This window comes from Schistocerca serialis, chromosome 4 (genome assembly GCF_023864345.2).
Source record: "Schistocerca serialis cubense isolate TAMUIC-IGC-003099 chromosome 4, iqSchSeri2.2, whole genome shotgun sequence".
NCBI classification, from domain to species: Eukaryota; Metazoa; Arthropoda; class Insecta; order Orthoptera; family Acrididae; genus Schistocerca; species Schistocerca serialis.
The window spans coordinates 249,869,888-249,888,712 of NC_064641.1; the positions used below are offsets into that span (position 1 = coordinate 249,869,888).

The 18,825-nt window shown below is 40.7% G+C and overlaps 1 protein-coding gene across 1 annotated transcript in view; it reads left to right on the forward strand.

The window, feature by feature from the left end:
* Nucleotides 1-18,825, forward strand: part of LOC126473651 (transcriptional regulator ovo-like) — a 129,231-nt gene that overhangs the window by 103,975 nt on the left and 6,431 nt on the right. The window contains exons 2-6 of the mRNA XM_050100874.1: nucleotides 14,687-14,923; nucleotides 15,142-15,494; nucleotides 16,931-17,300; nucleotides 17,871-18,321; nucleotides 18,447-18,703. Coding sequence (XP_049956831.1) covers nucleotides 14,687-14,923; nucleotides 15,142-15,494; nucleotides 16,931-17,300; nucleotides 17,871-18,321; nucleotides 18,447-18,703 — 1,668 coding nt within the window. The remainder of the gene's footprint in view (nucleotides 1-14,686; nucleotides 14,924-15,141; nucleotides 15,495-16,930; nucleotides 17,301-17,870; nucleotides 18,322-18,446; nucleotides 18,704-18,825) is intronic.

The window sequence follows — 18,825 nt, forward strand, 5'->3', positions numbered from 1 at the left end:
ATTCAAACTGAGACGATCAGCTGGTTTGCTATATCTGGCAGCCACGCAGCTATAGCGTTATTTCAATACCAGATTACCATATGTGAATTGTATCTCACAGCTAAATCATTTTCCACACCATCTATATACATATTAAGAGTTTCATTTGATACAGAAAACCATCATGCATCTGCGCTGTAGCCCTTTGCTTTCCTTGCTGCATCCCTCCCATTATGTGCTTGGAAGCTGTAGTGCCATTATGTCTTTGGACTAGAGATAAATTTCTCTTATGTAGGAACAGCTTAGCCAACTTTTGTGTACAGCAAAGGCGAATTCTTCCGGGTCAGAGATACACCGGCGAGCGATGATCCGTCGCTTTTGTTAAGTTGGCACAGGTAGAAAGGGCATATTGTTTGTGCGTCGGGTAGCGGTCCGCAGTAGCCAGCCAGCGTGGGTGAAGTAGCGAACTGTCTCACTGCGCTGGGAGTCGTGGAAGAGGTAACACTTAGTAGCTTAATCCATAGTGCTGTAGTTCTGTGAATGTGCAAGTTGCAGGTTAACTGAGTCCTCAATTCATTTCACAGTAGTTTTCAGCTATTAGAGAATAACTCGGGATACCTTGCGTAGGTAGGAATTGAGAATAATTACGTGATTTTTCGTATTAATAGTGTTTCTTTTGTGCTCTTTAAATTTGGGACTGTGGAACATGTCATGTGGCTCTGAGTATGACTAGATTTCTGAATAAATCATGTAACTGACTAGGAGCAATGTTCATGGTTTTGACATTCAGTAGTAATATTAATAAAATCCATTGTGTTTTGTGCTGATTTGAGTTTTCTTTGTTCAGGGTTGGTAGCATTCACCACGTGCTTTGTTTGTGAGATTGTGCTTTGTTTGTGAGATTGTGCTTTGTTTGTGAGATTGTGCTTTGTTTGTGAGATTGTGCTTTGTTTGTGAGATTGTGCTTTGTTTGTGAGATTGTGCTTTGTTTGTGAGATTGTGCTTTGTTTGTGAGATTGTGCTTTGTTTGTGAGATTGTGCTTTGTTTGTGAGATTGTGCTTTGTTTGTGAGATTGTGCTTTATTTGTGAGATTGTGCTTTGTTTGTGAGATTGTGCTTCAATATTCTATTGCTTGCAAGTGAAGCAGCTCCAATAAATTCTCGTACTCTGTTTAATTTCGTGATCTTTCTTGTCGTGATTTTTAAAAAAATATTTTACCAATTTTTCTTTGTGGTGGTAGCCACGTGGTTACTCGATTTTTAGGTGGCTCCTACCTTTTGGAAGAATTATCCACAGGACGGTAGGTCCTATTCATTGTTCTTAATTGCAGTCTCACGTATTTTTTTTTTTTTTGTAAGTTTCGGAATATTTTTTTGGTAAAGCTAACGCCATTTAGGCTAGCCTCTCCAACCCAATTTAGACCTTGTTCCCATTATTAAATTATTGAAGAATTTCATGTGCGATGAATGGTTGGTCCGAATGTATGTACCGGGTGATCAAAAAATCAGTATAAATTTGAAAACTTAATAAACCACGGAATAATGTAGATAGAGGGGTAAAAATTGACGCACATGCTAGGAATGACATGGGGTTTTATTAGAACCAAAAAAACCCACTCCATATTGCTAGACGCATGAAAGAGCTCTTGCGCCCGTCGTTTGGTGATCATGTGCTCAGCCGCCACTTTCGTTATGCTTGGCCTCCCAGGTCCCCAGACCTCTGTCCGTGCGATTATTGGCTTTGGCGTTACCTGAAGTCGCAAGTGTATCGTGATCGACCGACATCTCTAGGGATGCTGAAAGACAACATCCGACGCCAATGCCTCACCATAACTCCGGACATGCTTTACAGTGCTGTTCACAACATTATTCCTAGACTACAGCTATTGTTGAGGAGTGATGGTGGACATATTGAGCATTTCCTGCAAAGAACATCATCCTTGTTTTGTCTTACTTTGTTATGCTAATTATTGCTATTCTGATCAGATAAAGGACGATCTGTCGGACATTTTGTGAACGTTTGTATTTTTTTGGTTCTAATAAAACCCCATGTCATTCCAAGCATGTGTGTCAATTCATACCTCTCTATCTACATTATTCCGTGATTTATTCAGTTTTCAAATTTATACTGATTTTTTGATCACCCAGTATGTGTTATCCATCTTTCCCCACAGCATTCAAGATTTCAAACGATCGTGTTATCCATGTAGGCAGTTCAATCCGTTTTACAGCAAAGCAACACTCCATTGTAGGTTAACCTTTAGATATACGTTCGTTCATGAGCTTTCCTTTTAAAGAATTAATCCTGAAATGTATAGTAAAAGGCATTCCTGATGTTCAATAACTCACCCACTCTTCATCCAATTTCCTATCGAGGCTCTTCCAAGCCAGCTCACACACGTATAATTATTAGTGTATTTAAGAGAATTTCCCAAGCTGATATTCCCAAGAATTAATCAAGAACTATAAAGGTACATTAATATCCCATTAATCATTCCTGAATTGTGGCCTATTCACTAATTTTTAAGCTAATGTTCAGGGTAATTAAATGGTTGGTCAATTCATGTGGCGCCCGAGATACCTTCCGTAATAAATTCCCAGTTTAAATTCAGGTGTTAATGTACCAGGCTACGTAACAGAATTATTTTCCATCAGCCGAATAAACCGTGGTTAAAGAGGTTGTTAAAACCTTAAAACTTAAGACTGACTAAATAGTTCCCTCAGATGGGCGGTGACATTTGGTGAACCAGAAACCCGTGTCTGACTGGGAGCGTAGGTCTGGGCTGCTCAACTGTGCCAAGGACACAGGCGGCGGAGGACGCTCGGGGACACCTGGGAACGACCGCCACTGGGTCCTTGTTTGGCAGCGGGAAGCGCCTGCCAACAGACTGGCGTTTCAGAGGTCGTCTCGGGCACTTAATCTCGCGGAACTTGACTCTATCTAACGAGTAAACATATGCAAAGGATAGGACTGCACTTACATGTTGACGGGGTTTGAATGTGTTGTTGTGTAGAGCAAAAGCTCCTCCCCCCCCCCCCCCCCCTTGAAAAAAATTAGTTTAGTATTTCTGAATGAATCACGCTGCAACGGTAGCAGACATAAAAATAATTCAGATAAAAGTTCTATTGTTTTAAATGTACGATACAACAGTGCACCCAGATTTGCCGAAATTCTTGCGCACTCTACTTTGTTTCTCATTTCCCCATTTGACAAATAGCAAAACGTGTAGCATCATTAACACCAAATTCATACATATATAGTGAAGTGGTACTCCACAGACGCATGTCAGAAATCTGGTACAAATATCTTTCTGTCGCTGTGCACGCACCTGATATGTCCTTCGAACGCCAGTTGTCATGTTGGGTTGTTCAGTAATGCTTTCCAAGTTAAATACACTATAAATATATATTCTGCATGTATATTTATTTCTTTTAATTTTATTTATCTTTTTATCTTGCGTTGTATTTCTTTTTACATTTTCCGTATTTTTTCAAGTTGTAACGTTTTCAGAGTTAATTACTTTATATTTGAAATTGTTTTAAGTATTGTTGTAGTATTACTGTAAATCTGTACCGAGGAAGCGCAGAACTCTTTGGGTCACAAAAATCTGAACGTACCTCGATTTTGAGCACCAAGAATAGGGGATTTCGAAAAAGACTTTTGACAAATCTAGATGCACCGTTGCAGCGCACATTAACAACGATAGAACTTTCATTTGATATCTCTTTTCGTGTCTATTACTGTTTCAACAGTGAGAGATTTTTTTTCTTTTTCAAGTGAAATTTCTTCAAGAGTATCACCCCGCTTAATGGCCGTATGGGCACATGTAAAAAAAAATCTATTTTGCTCTACACTATAGCATATTCAAAGCCGATCAAAATCGAATTGTATTCTTTGGGTAGGTTTACTTGTAAGATACACGGAGAGTTTAGTTGTAAGGATACACGGAACGCTGTAGACTTGGCGACCTGGTTGATGCCGTGTAACTTGTTTCGGTACGCATTCGATACAGATACGCGCTGTCTAGTGAACACATGCGAGCTTGGCGAGTATCGCACCTGTTTTGCGACTGTGTGCAGAATTTCCGTGCAGATAGTAATCGACAAATAGTTCTTAACGTGACGAAATAAGCGGATGTCAAGATAATTTCCGGGGTAACCAAAAGGAGTGTTACAGGAACGTTACACTATATATTAATGATCTAGATGATACTTTTAGAAGCTGAATGATTGCTGACGCTGTTGTATACGGGAAGCGTGCAACACCAGAAGAACGGAGTTCGTGACACGCAGAGTAACACTTGTGACATGGAATGTGTTGACATTTCTTCGGAGCGCAAGACACCTAAAGTAGTTTCTTGCTTTCACGTCAGTCACCGTAAAGTGACTGGTCGCAGTTTTTAAAGCTGTCAAGCAACACGTTTTGCAGACTACAGCCCGCTTTGCTACATGGTAGACACGAAAGAAATTCTTTGTGCCTTCCTGTGAAAAGTCGCTTGTCCCAGCAAGAGCCACATGTTCCACAGAAGAGTCACTCCAGCCCCGAAGACTGTGGCGAAATGTTGCAGGCAGACTTGCAGAGAATAGACTAATCATGCACGGGATGACAATTGACCCTCCAAGTAAATAAACGTAACGTGCTGCGTATACGTTCGTGAAGATACCACTGTTCGATTACGCTGAGGCGATATAAAAGGTGTGGTCCAAAAGCGACGGGAATTCTTGGTTTTTTAAGAATATTTATTCATCAACAACTTTGTCCCTTCAAAGTAATTCCCCTGACATACGAAACACCTGTGCCAGCGCTTTTTCCTGGCAGTCGCTTTTCGTTGTGGTGGTCAGCTCCTTCAGCGATTCCGTTTCTAGCATATCAGAGGTAGCAAAACGACGTCCTTTCATCGTTCTCCTCAGCCTCGGGAACAGAAATAAGTAGCAGAGGGTCATAACCAGGGAAACGATGGGTAAGGAAACTTAACGGTTTTGTTTTTGCCAAAAAATCACAAAGATTTTAGGTGTTAGCGGGAACGAACGTGATTCAATTTCAACGAGTGGTTTTGTCACAATTCTGGTGGTTTCCTTGGCATTACTTACGCAAAAGCGCTAGATTCCCAAGTAGTATTCCTTATTGACCGTACGACCGTAAGGCAGCAACTCTTGGTACACTGTCTCATTGTAATTGAAGAAATCAGTAAGAAGAACCATAAGTTGTAATGGAAATTAAAAGTTTTTTCTATCTTGGGTTGTCAGGCAACTTCCATCGGGACGATGGGACCTTGATTTCGAAGTCATACCCTATATAACCATATTTTATCAGCTCCTATAACCTTCTTTAGAAGTTTTGAACCATTGTCAACTTAATTCAGCAATTCCTGAGCGATGCCTGCGCGACGTCGTTTTTGGTCAAAATTCAACAAATTTGGAACAAATGTTGCTGCTACACGTTTCTGCCCAAAACATCCGAAAAAATTGCTTGGCATCAGCCAAAAAGATATGCAGACATCAGCAGCAACCTCTCTGGTGATTTTCCAGAATAATTTTATTCACCTTTCCGCTTGTTGGCAGTGATCTGCTAGGGCATTCAGGGCCGTCGTAGTTTTCAGCGGCTTCCCCGGCTTCTCGACCCTCTACGAAACGTTTATACCACTCGTAAACTCCTGTGTTACTGATAGTAGATTCGCCAAAATCGCCGGTCAACATTTCGAATGCGCTGCTGCACTTCTTCTTCCAAGCAAAATTTAATGCCAGTTCTTTGATCCATCTTTTCCGAAGGTAGTTCTCCGAGCACTCAAACACGTACGACCTTTTCGACTGTCAAAAAGAAACTAAATATTCAAAACTGCTGAAAGTGCAAACACACACGAGAAACATTTGTATGAACGAGATAAAAAAATTTGAGAATCGCATGTTTAATGACATCGAAATTAAAAATTTCCGTTAATTTCTGATCACGCCTTGTACCTTATTGAAAACGGAAACAACCTTAATACACCTAGGAGCAACCATCCAGAAAGACCTAAAGTGAAACGGTTTAAGTCGTCGTAGGTAAAGCAAATGCCAGGCAGATATTCATTGGAAGAATCTTAAGGAAGGTATTAATTCGCCAAATAAATGTTGGACCAGTTCGTGAATGTTGTTTACCAGTGTGGCCCTTACCGATTTGGATTCGTAGAAGAAATACAGAATATCCGACGAAGAGCGGCGCGTTTTGTCACATGATGATTTAAGAATGGCGAGAGCGTTACGAAAATGCTAAAAAATCTCCTGTGAAAGACGCTAAAAGATAATCCTTGTGCATCCCAAAGAGGTTTGCTGCCTAAATTCAGAGTCCGTACGTTCCAAGAAGTCAAGCAACTTACTGTTTTCTCCACCATGTTTTTCGTGGCTTGACAGAGACGAGAAAATCAGAAATCAGAGCTCAGAGCTCATACGGAGAGTTACCGGCAGTCGTTCTTGTCACTCACTACGTACAAATTGAACAGGAAAGTGGGGCTGTAAAATCGTGATACCAGGAGCACCTCATTCCAATGTCGTAAGGCGGCCTGTGGAGTGCGAAGATAGACCACGGGTTTCCTCTAGCAGAGTACAAAGACCGTGAACAACCTCTGAACGTTTTCCGGAGTCTGAGTAGATTCTATGTAGCCTCCTGCCAGCCGTTGTTGGTACCTCGTGCGCAGACGCAGGCGACGGAAGCGGCGTAGCGGTCCGCGGACGTCACGTCGCCTTGCCGGGCGCTGGTCGCGCTGCGGCGGCCATTTACAGCGGCGCCGGATGCCGCCGCCCCCGCTCCATTTGGTGGCTTCCGAAGGCCCTCCGCCCAGCCCTCGGCAGGTGCTCGACCGCGCCCCAATATACACTACTGTCCTTCTGCCCGCTCTTACGCGTTCACAGCACACCAAACATCTGCATAAAATGAGCTCGTGGGCTCCGCTGGAGTTGGCATCAGAGCTACTTAAGAGAACACAGCAAGGGCCGTCACATAAAAAAGGGGATAGATCTGATGTCAACAATTACCGTCCAATCTCCCTTCTAACAGCTTTATCCAAAATTTTTGAGAAAGTAATGTATTCAAGAGTAGCTTCACATATCTGTAAAAATGAAGTACTAACAAAATGTCAGTTTGGTTTCCAGAAAGATTTTTAAACAGAAAACGCCATATATGCTTTCACCAATCAAATTTTGAATGATGAATAACCGAACACCACCCATTGGGATTTTTTGTGATCTCTCAAAGGCTTTTGATTGTGTAAATCATGAAATTTTGCTAGACAAGCTCAAGTATTGTGGCATGAGTGGGACAGTGCACAGATGGTTTAATTCGTACCTAACTAGAAGAGTGCAGAAAGTTGAAATAAGCAGTTCTCATAATATGCAAAGATCAGCACTTTCCTCAAACTTGGGAACTATCAAGAATGGGGTGCCACAAGGGTCGGTCTTGGGTCCTTTGTTGTTCTTAATATATATTAATCACTTGCCATACTATATTCATGAACAGGCAAAGTTAGTTATCTTTGCTGATGATACAAGTATAGTAATCACACTTGACAAACAAGAATTAACTGATAAAATTGTCAATAATGTCTTTCAGAAAATTACTAAGTGGTTCCTTGTAAACGGACTCTTACTGAATTTTGACAAGACACACTACATACAGTTCCGTACAGTAAATGGTATGACGTCATTAAAAATATAGACCTTAATCAGAAGCATATAGCTAAGGTAGAATATTCAAAATTTTTAGGTGTGTCCTTTGATGAGAGATTAAATTGGAAGAAACACATTCATGATCTGCTGAAACGTTTGAGTTCAGCTACTTATGCAATAAGGGTCATTGCAAATTTTGGTGATAAACATCTTAGTAAATTAGCTTACCACGCCTATTTTCACTCATTGCTTGTATATGGCATCATATTTTGGGGTAATTCATCACTGACGAATAAAGTATTTATTGCACAAAAGCGTGTAATCAGAATAATAGCTGGAGTCCACCCAAGATCATCCTGCAGACATTTTTTAAGGATCCAGGGATATTCACAGTAGCTTCTCAGTATATATACTCTCTTATGAAATTTGTTAACAACAACCAAACCCAATTCAAAAGTAATAGCAGTGTGCATAACTACAATACTAGGAGAAAGGACGATCTTCACTATTAAAGATTAAATCTAACTTTGGCACAGAAAGGGGTGAATTACACTGCCACTAAAGTCTTTGGTCACTTACCAAATAGTATCAAAAGTCTGACAGATAACCAACAAGTATTTAAGAAGATTTTAAAAGAATTTCTGAATGACAACTCCTTCTACTCCATGGAGGAATTTTTAGATATAAATTAAGAAAAAAAAGAAAAAATAACAAACAAAAATTATAAAAAAAGTTGTTATATTAACTTAATTATGTTGTTAACTTAATTATGTCATGTATTGGAAAATTTGACTCGTTCCACATCATTACGAAATATCGTATTCATGATCCATGGAACTAGTATTAATCTAATCTACACGATTTCCCATGGACTTTCCTCAGTGGAAGAGGAGTCAAAGTAAGTGAACACGTGTCTCGTCCATTTCTGAAAATGCGATGGTCAAAGGTTTCGAGGTACTCTGTGTTTACCGTGTAATATCGTCAGACGAAATGATGGCTCAGTGGTTAGCATCGTCGCTTCTTAATATTGCACCCCGTTTTCGAAAGCCATTTGTTCTTATTTATTTTATTTCTGTTTCCATTTGTCTTCCATGTCCGTAGGTTACTACAAGAATGTTTCATATCAAATTGGGCGATATTAATTGTAACATTACGACTGGATTCACAATAAGTGTTACACATTTATTATATAACGTATGTATCTAATGGAATGTTGAGGGGGTTACAGTCGTCTTAAATTCTCATTTTAATTCATCCTCGTATCAGTTCTTATATTATTCCTTACATTTTACTCATATGTTTATTCTCCAGAAAGAACAGACCTACTAAGGAGACTGTCTACACTACGCTTGTTCGTCCTCTTTTACAATACTGCTGCGCGGTGTGGGATCCTTACCAGATAGGACTGACGGAATACATCGAAAAAGTTCAAAGAAAGGCAGCACGTTTTGTATTATCGTGAAATATGGGAGAGTCACAGAAATGATACAAGAATTGGGCTGGAAATCATTAAAAGAAAGGCGTTTTTCGTTGCGACGGAATCTTCTCACGAAATTCCAATCACCAACTTCCTCCTCAGAATGCGAAAATATTTTGCTGACACTGATCTACATAGGGAGGAACGACCACCACGATAAAATAAGAGAAATCAGAGCTCGTAGGGAAAGATATAAGCGTCCTTTCTTTCCGCGCGCTATACGAGACTGGAATAATAGAGAATTGTAAAGGTGGTTCGATGAACCCTCTGCCAGGCACTTAAATGTGATTTACAGAGTATCCATGTAGATGATGTAGATTTGATGCATTGCCTTGGATGATACCGATCGTAGAAATATTCAAAACACAGATATTCCGACCATCACGAGCATCACGCCAAGACAGTTTTGCCACAGTGACATTTCTTCGCATGAAGATCACTCCGGAAAGAAACATCACTGACACTGGTGAAGACTTCGCGCGTTGACAATTTCGCGGCAAACCATGCATAAGGGTCACTTTTCCGAAAACAGGGGCTTGAAACAGATTATGAAGCAAGATACGCTAAAGGAGATGGCTGAAAACATTCACCTGACGTACAGTGGGACGAATAAGGACAACGTTACATCAATATACACAGGAAAACATTCGTGTAGTCCTCTTCTACAGACGTGGGTATATAAATGAAAAACAAAAATAAAAGTGCATTATGTGAGGGAACCTAAATTTAAAATCGGAGGTGGTAAAATAGTCTACATCATAACTGAGTGAAAGTCCAAATCCGCAATAGCTGATTATTCAATAAACTACTATTGTGAATTTAGACTTCCTCAGTTTTAATATAGACTATTTTACCACCTGATTTTAAATTGATTGACGTTCAAATTATGTAATAGTTTTAGCTGTGATTTCTAAGGTTATTTTAAAAATAAAAGTAGTTATCGGGGGTCCAACACGGGGTGCAAAATTAAGAAGTCGCGACGCTGATGTGCCACCTTTTCGTCTGAGGATATCGTGTGGTAAAAAGCATGAACACTACCTCGAAAACTTTGACCGTCGTTTTTTCAGGAACGGCCGAGTATGAACAGATAAGCGGAGACACGTGTTCGCTTATTTTTACCCCTCCTCCACTGAGTGAAGTTTCTGGGAAATCGGGTTAAGGGGAGTTGGAATGCCGGAAAATGGAAAAAATTCACATTTTCAGTTTTTAACCTTATAACTTAATTTGAAATTTTCTGCTTAAAATGGTGCAAAATTTGTTAAGAAATTCCAATTGGAAGTATTTTTATTTAATTTTTCAAAATTACATGTGCGCCCAGCAAAGTTACCCATCTTGTGATTTGTACACATTTAAATCTTCGCATTTCCGAAAACATTACATATAGAAGGCTGTGGATTTCACTCTTCAGTTGTAGAATCTTTGATCCTTCCATAGGTACCATTGTTTTTACGACTAGCTGTGTTTATTGTTCAGTTTTTGATCTGTGAGTGTTTGTTTTGAGCCTCGAGTTTAGTTTGTCGCTCATTTGGAGTTTGTTATCTGTCTTGTTTTGACTTTCAGTGGTGAGTGCGTAGTTTCTACGATGCCTAGGAGTGCATCATTATTTAAAAAGCGAAAGTTTCGCGGTAATAGATTTACAAATAACGTTTGTTCAAGTGATTCTGCTTCAGCACCTGTTGATGCTGGTGAAAGTTCTGACGTTTGTACAGCTGAGATGTGTGAAGGAGACACGCCCACCAGTGCATCAAAAAAGAAGTTATCAAACTGTGCAAGTGAAATTACAGATGAAGCTTCTAATGAACAATATGTTTTAGTCGACTTTCCTGTTTTTACTGAGTTTATGAAGAAATGTTTGTGTTGTAATCTTTGTGGAGGTTCTTTTGATATGAACATAACAAAATCTATAGGACTTTCCTGCAAAATTGCTATAGTTTGTGCCAGTTGTGAAAATGAGACCTGTTTTTGGAGCTCTAAAACATGCAGTAGCAATTTGTTTGAGAGTAATATCAGGCTAATGTATGCAATGAGAGCAATTGGTAAAGGACATACTGCTGCTCAAACATTTTGTGCCATAATGAATCTTCCACCTCCACCTGCTAAAATTGACAATTACACTGAAGTGATAGGAGATGCTGTTCAGTCTGTAGCAGATTTATCAATGAAAGCTGCTGCCAGTGAAGCAAAATATATAAATGAAGGAAACCCAGATATCCCTGTTGCTTTTGATGGAACCTGGCAGAAAAGGGGTCACACATCCAAAAATGCTGTTGCTACTGTTACTAGTGTGGACAGCGGTAAAGTTTTGGACTATGAAGTGCTCACTAAACATTGTTACCATTGTGCATCTGGTAAGATAGAAGCAGCTCACATATGTAGCAAGAATTATGAAGGTACGAGTGGAGGCATGGAGGCTGCCGCTGCTGTGAAAATGTTTAGCAGATCAGAAAAAGAACGGGGAGTATTTTACACAAAATTCCTTGGAGATAGGGACTCCAAGGCATACAAAAGTGTTACAGAATCCATGCCATATGTCAATAAGACAATAACTAAACTAGAATGTGTCGGTCATGTTCAGAAACGAATGGGCACTCGTCTAAGGAAACTGAAACAGAATCTGAAGGACAAAATTTTGTCAGATGGTAAAACCATTAGAGGTCGCCTGTCAGATAAAATTATAAATGAATTACAACAATACTATGGTATGGCAATAAGAAATAATGCAAATAATTTGCAGGAAATGAGACAAGCTGTATGGGCCACATATTTACATCGATCATCAACTGATGATAATCCTCAACATTTTGCTTGTCCAGATGGTCCTCAGTCATGGTGCAATTATAGAAAATCTCAAGCTACTGGGGATCCTTATCACCATAAAAATTATATTCCATTGGCTGTTATGGAAGTAATTAAACCAATATATAGAGACTTGGGGTATCCTGATCTTCTGCGAAAATGTCTTCATGGTTGTACCCAGAATCAAAACGAGTCGTTCAACAACCTCATTTGGACTCGTGTACCTAAGAATGTATTTGTTGGGATAAAAACATTGAAATGGGGAGTCAGTGATGCTGTTATTTCATTCAATGATGGTCATATGGGTAGGCTAAAGGTCATGGCAAGGCTCGGCATTGCTCCTGGTATCAACACCATCAGAGGTCTTCAGCTTCTGGACAGCGTGCGAGTAAGGAAGGCTCAGTATGCAGCTGAATTTAATACAAAAAAAGCAAGGGCAGCAAGGAGAAGAAAGCTTCTAGGTGAAGAAGAAGAACTAGAAGATGACCCTGATTACTCTGCTGGACACTTTTGATAATAGAATAAAAGGTATTTGTGAATTTTCATAATAAATTACTTTAATCGCATTTTCTGGCATTTGACATTTTTAGTGTTACATGTACCTTTATCTCATAAACCACTCAACCAACAACATTCAAATTTTCAGAAATGCTGCAAAACAGTTCAAAGAGGCCACTGAACTAGAATCATGACAAGAACTGGCTTATTCTCTGAACTAGGGAAGTTTATGTTATACTTTTTCCAATAAAAAATGGCTTAATGGTAAAAAATTCATAAATACTATACCAACAAAAAGAAAACATTGGTTCTAGTTCAGTGGGCTCACAATATATGCTGAAAACCTCTGCCAGAATTTCAAAGTTCTGAAGATAATAGTTCCAAAGAAAAAGGTACACAAAGTTAGCAAATTTAACATTGGCGAGATAGGGCATTCCAACTCCCCTTAAGGCCCTTACCGTGTTCTTCTCGTCAGCGTGGCAAAGCATTGTCAGATTAAACATAATACCTGATAAGATCCAGTAAACGTTGAAAGGTTGAGAGAGAGAGAGAGAGAGAGAGAGAGAGAGAGAGAGAGAGAGAGAAAGAAAACACTTTCTTGGGGAACACTGACTTCGTATCACGTGCACCATAGCCGTTCATTCGAAACACCTACTTCAGATGATTAATTTCGTGGTCCTCGTCAGTAACAGTTTTTGTTCTGTGAACCAATGTATTGAAGACTGCTCCTTTTTGGATTGGATGATAAGAACTCTGAGCGCTAAGACATAAATCAAGTGTGCGTCAGCTTGCGGTACAAAAGAAAAGGAAACGTGAACATGTTGACAATTCACAGGATGAGCGGACGATTGTATTCCTTCCTTAATATGGCGCTATATCCAGCAAAATAGGCAGAGCCCTGGGAAGACGAGGTGTAAGATATATTTCCCGACCTCCTAAGAAGATAAAGATGATGCTACACCCAGTTAAGGATCCTTGGGATTTATAACATGCCTTGTGAGTGCGGAAGCAATTATATCGGTCGGTCCATCCGCGCAGAACATCAACAGCATATTTAAAAATAGAGAACTGAAGAAACAGCACTTGCTGAGCACAGCCTTACAAACACAAAATACTGTTCGTCGAAAAAGAAGTTTAGTCCATGCTTCTACATACTGGTAGTATGTAATTAGACGCTGTCGAAATTAGAATGTGTGAGATTATCTTCAACCGTGGCAACGAATATAATCTTTGCGGTGCATAGACCGAGCTCTCGATGTAAAAGAATATATAGCTATTCGTCGCAATGTTTATTTACTGCGGGAGCAGTGGCGCCACCATCTGCGATAGCGTTACGTCATTACAGACCAATCAGAATCTGTCTATGGGCTAGATAAAGTCACCACAGCATTAGTTCAGTCAGTCAGTTGCTCCTGACGAAAACGATGAAGCTAATCGTTGAAAGCTCGAAGTTGTATCCCGAATTGACGCGGTAAGAAGTTTCAGAAAGTTTTATACAACAGTACCATCGCGAAAGAATTAGTTTTCGAATTACAGTTTTGTGTAAATGGCGCCATCGAGGCGCAGCCGTCGTGTTTCCAAATCAACGTTGGTAGTGACGAGTGTTCCGCGTTACTTGCCACAGAGTGGTTAAAATTCTTAAAAACCACATGCCACATGGTTCCTCAGAAATGGTAGCACAGCGACGAAACGTTTCGTTGAAGAGCAGGCGCTCCCAGATGTTGTAGCGGTGGCAGTCGCGACCGCCTTTTAAGGGCCAGAAGGGTGCAAGGCAGGTGCGACTGCGTCCAGCATCCTGGATGGCGAGCACTTTTTTACCGGTAGCAGAGTCCAGCCGGGCCAGGTCTTCCCATCTTCACAGGTGAGCTGCGACGCTGCCAGACTTCAGCCCCCGGCGCCCACCCCACAGCTAACGGCGTGTGCTCTACTGTGTTCACTCACACTCTGGCCGCAACGACATTCTGCTTTCTCAAGGTCGATACCTGCAACGGAGCAAAAGTAGAACTTTTCATTCATCTAGTTCACAGGAGGGTTTTTCAACAACTACTCTACAGTTACACGTTTTCCCCACAATTTCTGCCTTTGTTTTCGTTGTCACTGCGCTGTATAAGATTCGAGCTGACCTCGTCCATCACTTTCGTGTCTATCTTCTTGTCAGATGTAACAACTCCGTCATCATTCATGTTTATGGCAGTGGTTCATGTTACCTGACACTGTTGTCAGCAAGCATTTTGCAGCCTTTGTATGTGCTTTGTGGGACACACACATAATGCAGGGATCTCTGTATCTGTGCAGATGGGAAATGCGATGCAGATGGCGACGGCAAGTCGTCCTCTTCCCCGGGCCCAGAGGGTTCTCAGGCTGTGACACCGGGTGTCAGCGTCAGCACAGGTGTGGGCTCCGGTGACGGTGATGCCAGGCCGCCTACTCCTGCGACCAAACCTAACGCTGCTAGTGACCACAAACCACACCGCTTCTACTCGTCCCTATTGGGTGCAGACCTGCAGCAGGCATCCACTACCCCTGCTAACGGTACGTTCTTAGTTTAATTGGGGGGATGGGGCTAAAGTTGCCTAAAATTGCAAATAAATACTCTTTACTTTATAGTTACATTTAAATGTTGGTGCTTTTTTTATACTGTAGCTTTTTAAAAACTGGCCATCAACACTGCAATGACATGTGCACCTTCATTTCAATACTGATAAAACATGAAATTTCGAGCATTTGGTTAAATTGTTTCTCATTAACAGGTGGAACCCAACGCGCCCACGTACTGACACGTGCCGAACGCAAGGAATATGCTGGTGTTGCAACAGCTCCGCCACCACCTCCACCACCTTCTGCTCCACCGTCGGAGGACTCGGTGTCATCACCACCACCGCCACCTCCAGGTACTGGCACTCCTAGTGCAGGTGCAGTACCAGATGCCGGTATCACCCCGACGCCACCACCGGCTGCCGCCGAGCGCGTATCGGTCATTCAGCGTGCGCCCACATCTGCTCCCAGTAATGCTCCTGAGTTAGGCCCTGAGCAGGACGCACCAATAGACTACCACGTGCCCAAGAAGAGAGACGGGTCTGCCACAGATCAGGATACCTCCCAGGTCAGTTGAGCATATGTGATAAAATTTTCCATCTCTCAGGTGATCTTTTTATTTTCATCAGAAATTCAGACTTGGGACAATCTAGTCAAAAGGCCTAAGAGTCTCGTAAAATTACAAATAATAGTCCCTTCTTATGTTTTCTGTTATTCCTCAGTTCCATAATTTTATTACTCTGCACTGCTCAGCTGTTACCTATAGTTCAAAACTTTGTGTCTGCAACATGTTAGTAGTAATACTTTGTAGTCAGAGTTGTATCGGCTGTTTTATCTGAACCACAAGCCCACAGGGGTGCTAACGAAGAATGAGGTGTTGGAAACAGATTGTAATTTACATGTATGATGAATATAGTATCTGTTTTTTATGATGTGATTCTAGTTTCACATTAACTACAAATTTTACAGCTGTCAAAATACATTGTTGTCCTAGCATAAACATGGAAATGTTGTGAATTAATATTAATAATAAACATAATCTTAAATATTAGTATTTCATAACCTAAAGTGGGTACATGTTTTTGTAGGAAGTGTGAGATATTTATAAATTTCATTTTCACAAAAATCTATTTTTCTAAGAACCTAATTTCTCTGCCTTGAGCCCTTATAGTTCTTAGTTCCTGAACTGCATACTGAACAGCTTTCTGCACTTAGTCAAATTTTTTAGTCACTGTGGCCTTGTGTCTCCATAACTGTCATTGTGTTTATAGAAGGATAGTGACAACAGTTGTGATGACCATACCACTTAAAATTGGCTTCAAACAAATCTGCCAAAAGCTCATGGATATTTGAAGCTTGATGCAACTGAAATCCTAAAACATTTCTTTGATGTAGAGAAAGCTGAGTGGGGAATGTAGAGTCTATAAGTAACAATTTAAAGCTGGCTACTTACGTGCACTGCACCAAACATAAAGAACTGCATCTGCTATATCCCTACTTCCTAGAAAAATGCCACATTTAGCTAATAAGCTGTTTCACACATGAGAAGTAATTGGAATAATTAGACTACTTTTATCAAATCGACAAATATTTTTCTTATAGCATTGTAGCTAGTATGGAATGACATATAATGTAAGAATTCAGATAGCTACATGACATTGTATTTTGGTAATGGAGTAAAATATAGTTTCCTGGCAAATGGGAATTATATTTTCATATCAAAATCCATAGTGCTGCATTGTTTTGTTAGGTCAAGCAAAGCCAAAAAAACTGGGGAAACTCTGCACTTCAAAAGTGCTGCTTAAAGGTGAAGTGTGAAATAGCAGATTTGATTCCTGCAGTGGCTATAGATAAAAATATTGCAAGAATTGTTAAACATGGTAACTGTTATTGCACATTTCTGTGCAAATACATTCCTAGATCAGATATACAAAGTACAGTACATTAAAATTGAAGTTACCATAATACACAGACAACATAGTGACAAGAGTGCACTTTCCACAGATCGATGACAGGAGGGCTCGACCACGTTTCCAGTTGTTCAAAGTAGGAGGCAGGTTACCACCTCTTCCCATTCAGCACCTCCTGGCTCGCCACGGTGCAGGAACTCCACGCACAGCGGCTGCTGGCCACGGCCATAGCAGTAGCCGTGGTAGTGGTGGTGGTGGCAGCAGTGGAGGCAGTGGAAGTTCATCTGGAAGTGGGTCTTCAGGAGGCAGTCTCGGTGGCTACTCGGGTGGTGGCAGCCTTGGAGGTGGTGGTGGCGGCGTTTTGGGTGGTGGCGGAGGCGGCGGTGGCTCGATGAACCCGGGAGGTGGTGGTGGTGGACACCGTGGTGGTTCCAATATGTATGGACCCAATAGTCCTCCTACAGGTAACTGAAATCTGAGCTATAATTGAATATTTTGAGACATTTCTATTGTTGTTGGCTAGGATATAAAGCTGGTTCTCAGTGGCTAAATTCTTTCAATTTTGTTTTCCTGTAAACATAATTTCTTTTCATCTAACATTTTCTATGGAGATATATACGTTTCTATGGATATTTGTTTGATTGAAATTGAAATAACTTTCAGAACCCTCATAAATTTTCACTGTTAGAAGAGTGAAGTCTGCAGTGTTTCTTTTTTAAAAGTTATTTACGTTACATGCCTCTTACTGCAAGTGAAATCTTTAGAATGAACTTTCCTCCTCCTCTGAAGAATTAGTGTTAGATTAAGTAAACAATCCAATAACTCTTCAGAGGAGGAGGAAAGTTCATAATATTGCTGTGACCAGATGTTACAAAGAGGTTTTGTTGTTTCAGTATTGCTAACCGTAAATTAGTTTAATATCCACAAAAATATATTTCTAGAACATATTAAAAATTGAAAATGTTGTAATTTGATGTTTTAAATTCTTTGTATCCATTATTTGCATGAAACTGAGTTATTTTGTTAAATTTTAGGTTCACTTCCTCCATTCTATGAGAGCCTGAAAGCTGGTAGCCTTGGTGGTGGTGCAGGAAGCAATGGTAATGGCTTGGGAGGTGTATTTGCTCAGCATTACGCAAATTACTCTCTGCTAGGTCCACTTGCCATGGACTGTGACACTGGGCAACACCACCACCAACAGCAACAACAGCAGGACATATACAATCAGCAGAAGCAATACTCTCTCCTTCAGAATGTATGTGAATCATATGGCATTTCTTTCAAAGAGGAGGAGGAGGATGAACTGAGCGAGTATGTTGCCGCAGCAGTGGCTGCACAGCAGCAAGAGCAGCAGCAGCAGCAGCAGCAGCAACAACAACAGCAACAGCAAAATCAACGCCAGCAAGTGGTTCCTAAAGTTGAGGGCAGTGTCTTGCCTCCTGTTCATCTGCTTGGTGCCCCTCAGCATACATACAATATGTTCAGGTACATAAAACAAGGTTCTGTTTCATGATATATTCTAACATATCTACATGTAAATGTTTTGATGACCACAAGGAAAAACTTGTTAGTGAAACACTTAATCCATGAGAATTACTTAATTCTTACAGTGTGGATACAGCTGCTGCAGCTGCAGCAGACCAGATGGTGGTGGATATGGTGTCGGGAAGTGTTGTTGATCCCCTACCCTTCACAGCAACATTAGCATTTCCAAGCCCTGCACATGACCACAATGCTCTCATTGCTTCTCTCTCTGATGATCTCTTCCTTCAACGGATGTCTTCGCCAGAGGCTGATGATACAGATGCTGCCATGGAGAGCACAGGAAATGCTGATGCAAATGGCCTACTGGATGATGACAGCCAAGGTACACATTACAATGGTTAAATGATTAGGTCTGTTTCTAATGAGTAAACAAGTTGCAATGTACTTGTCAAAAAATTGCATTCTTAATTAACAACAGGCCAAATACTTGGACCGGCTAAACTT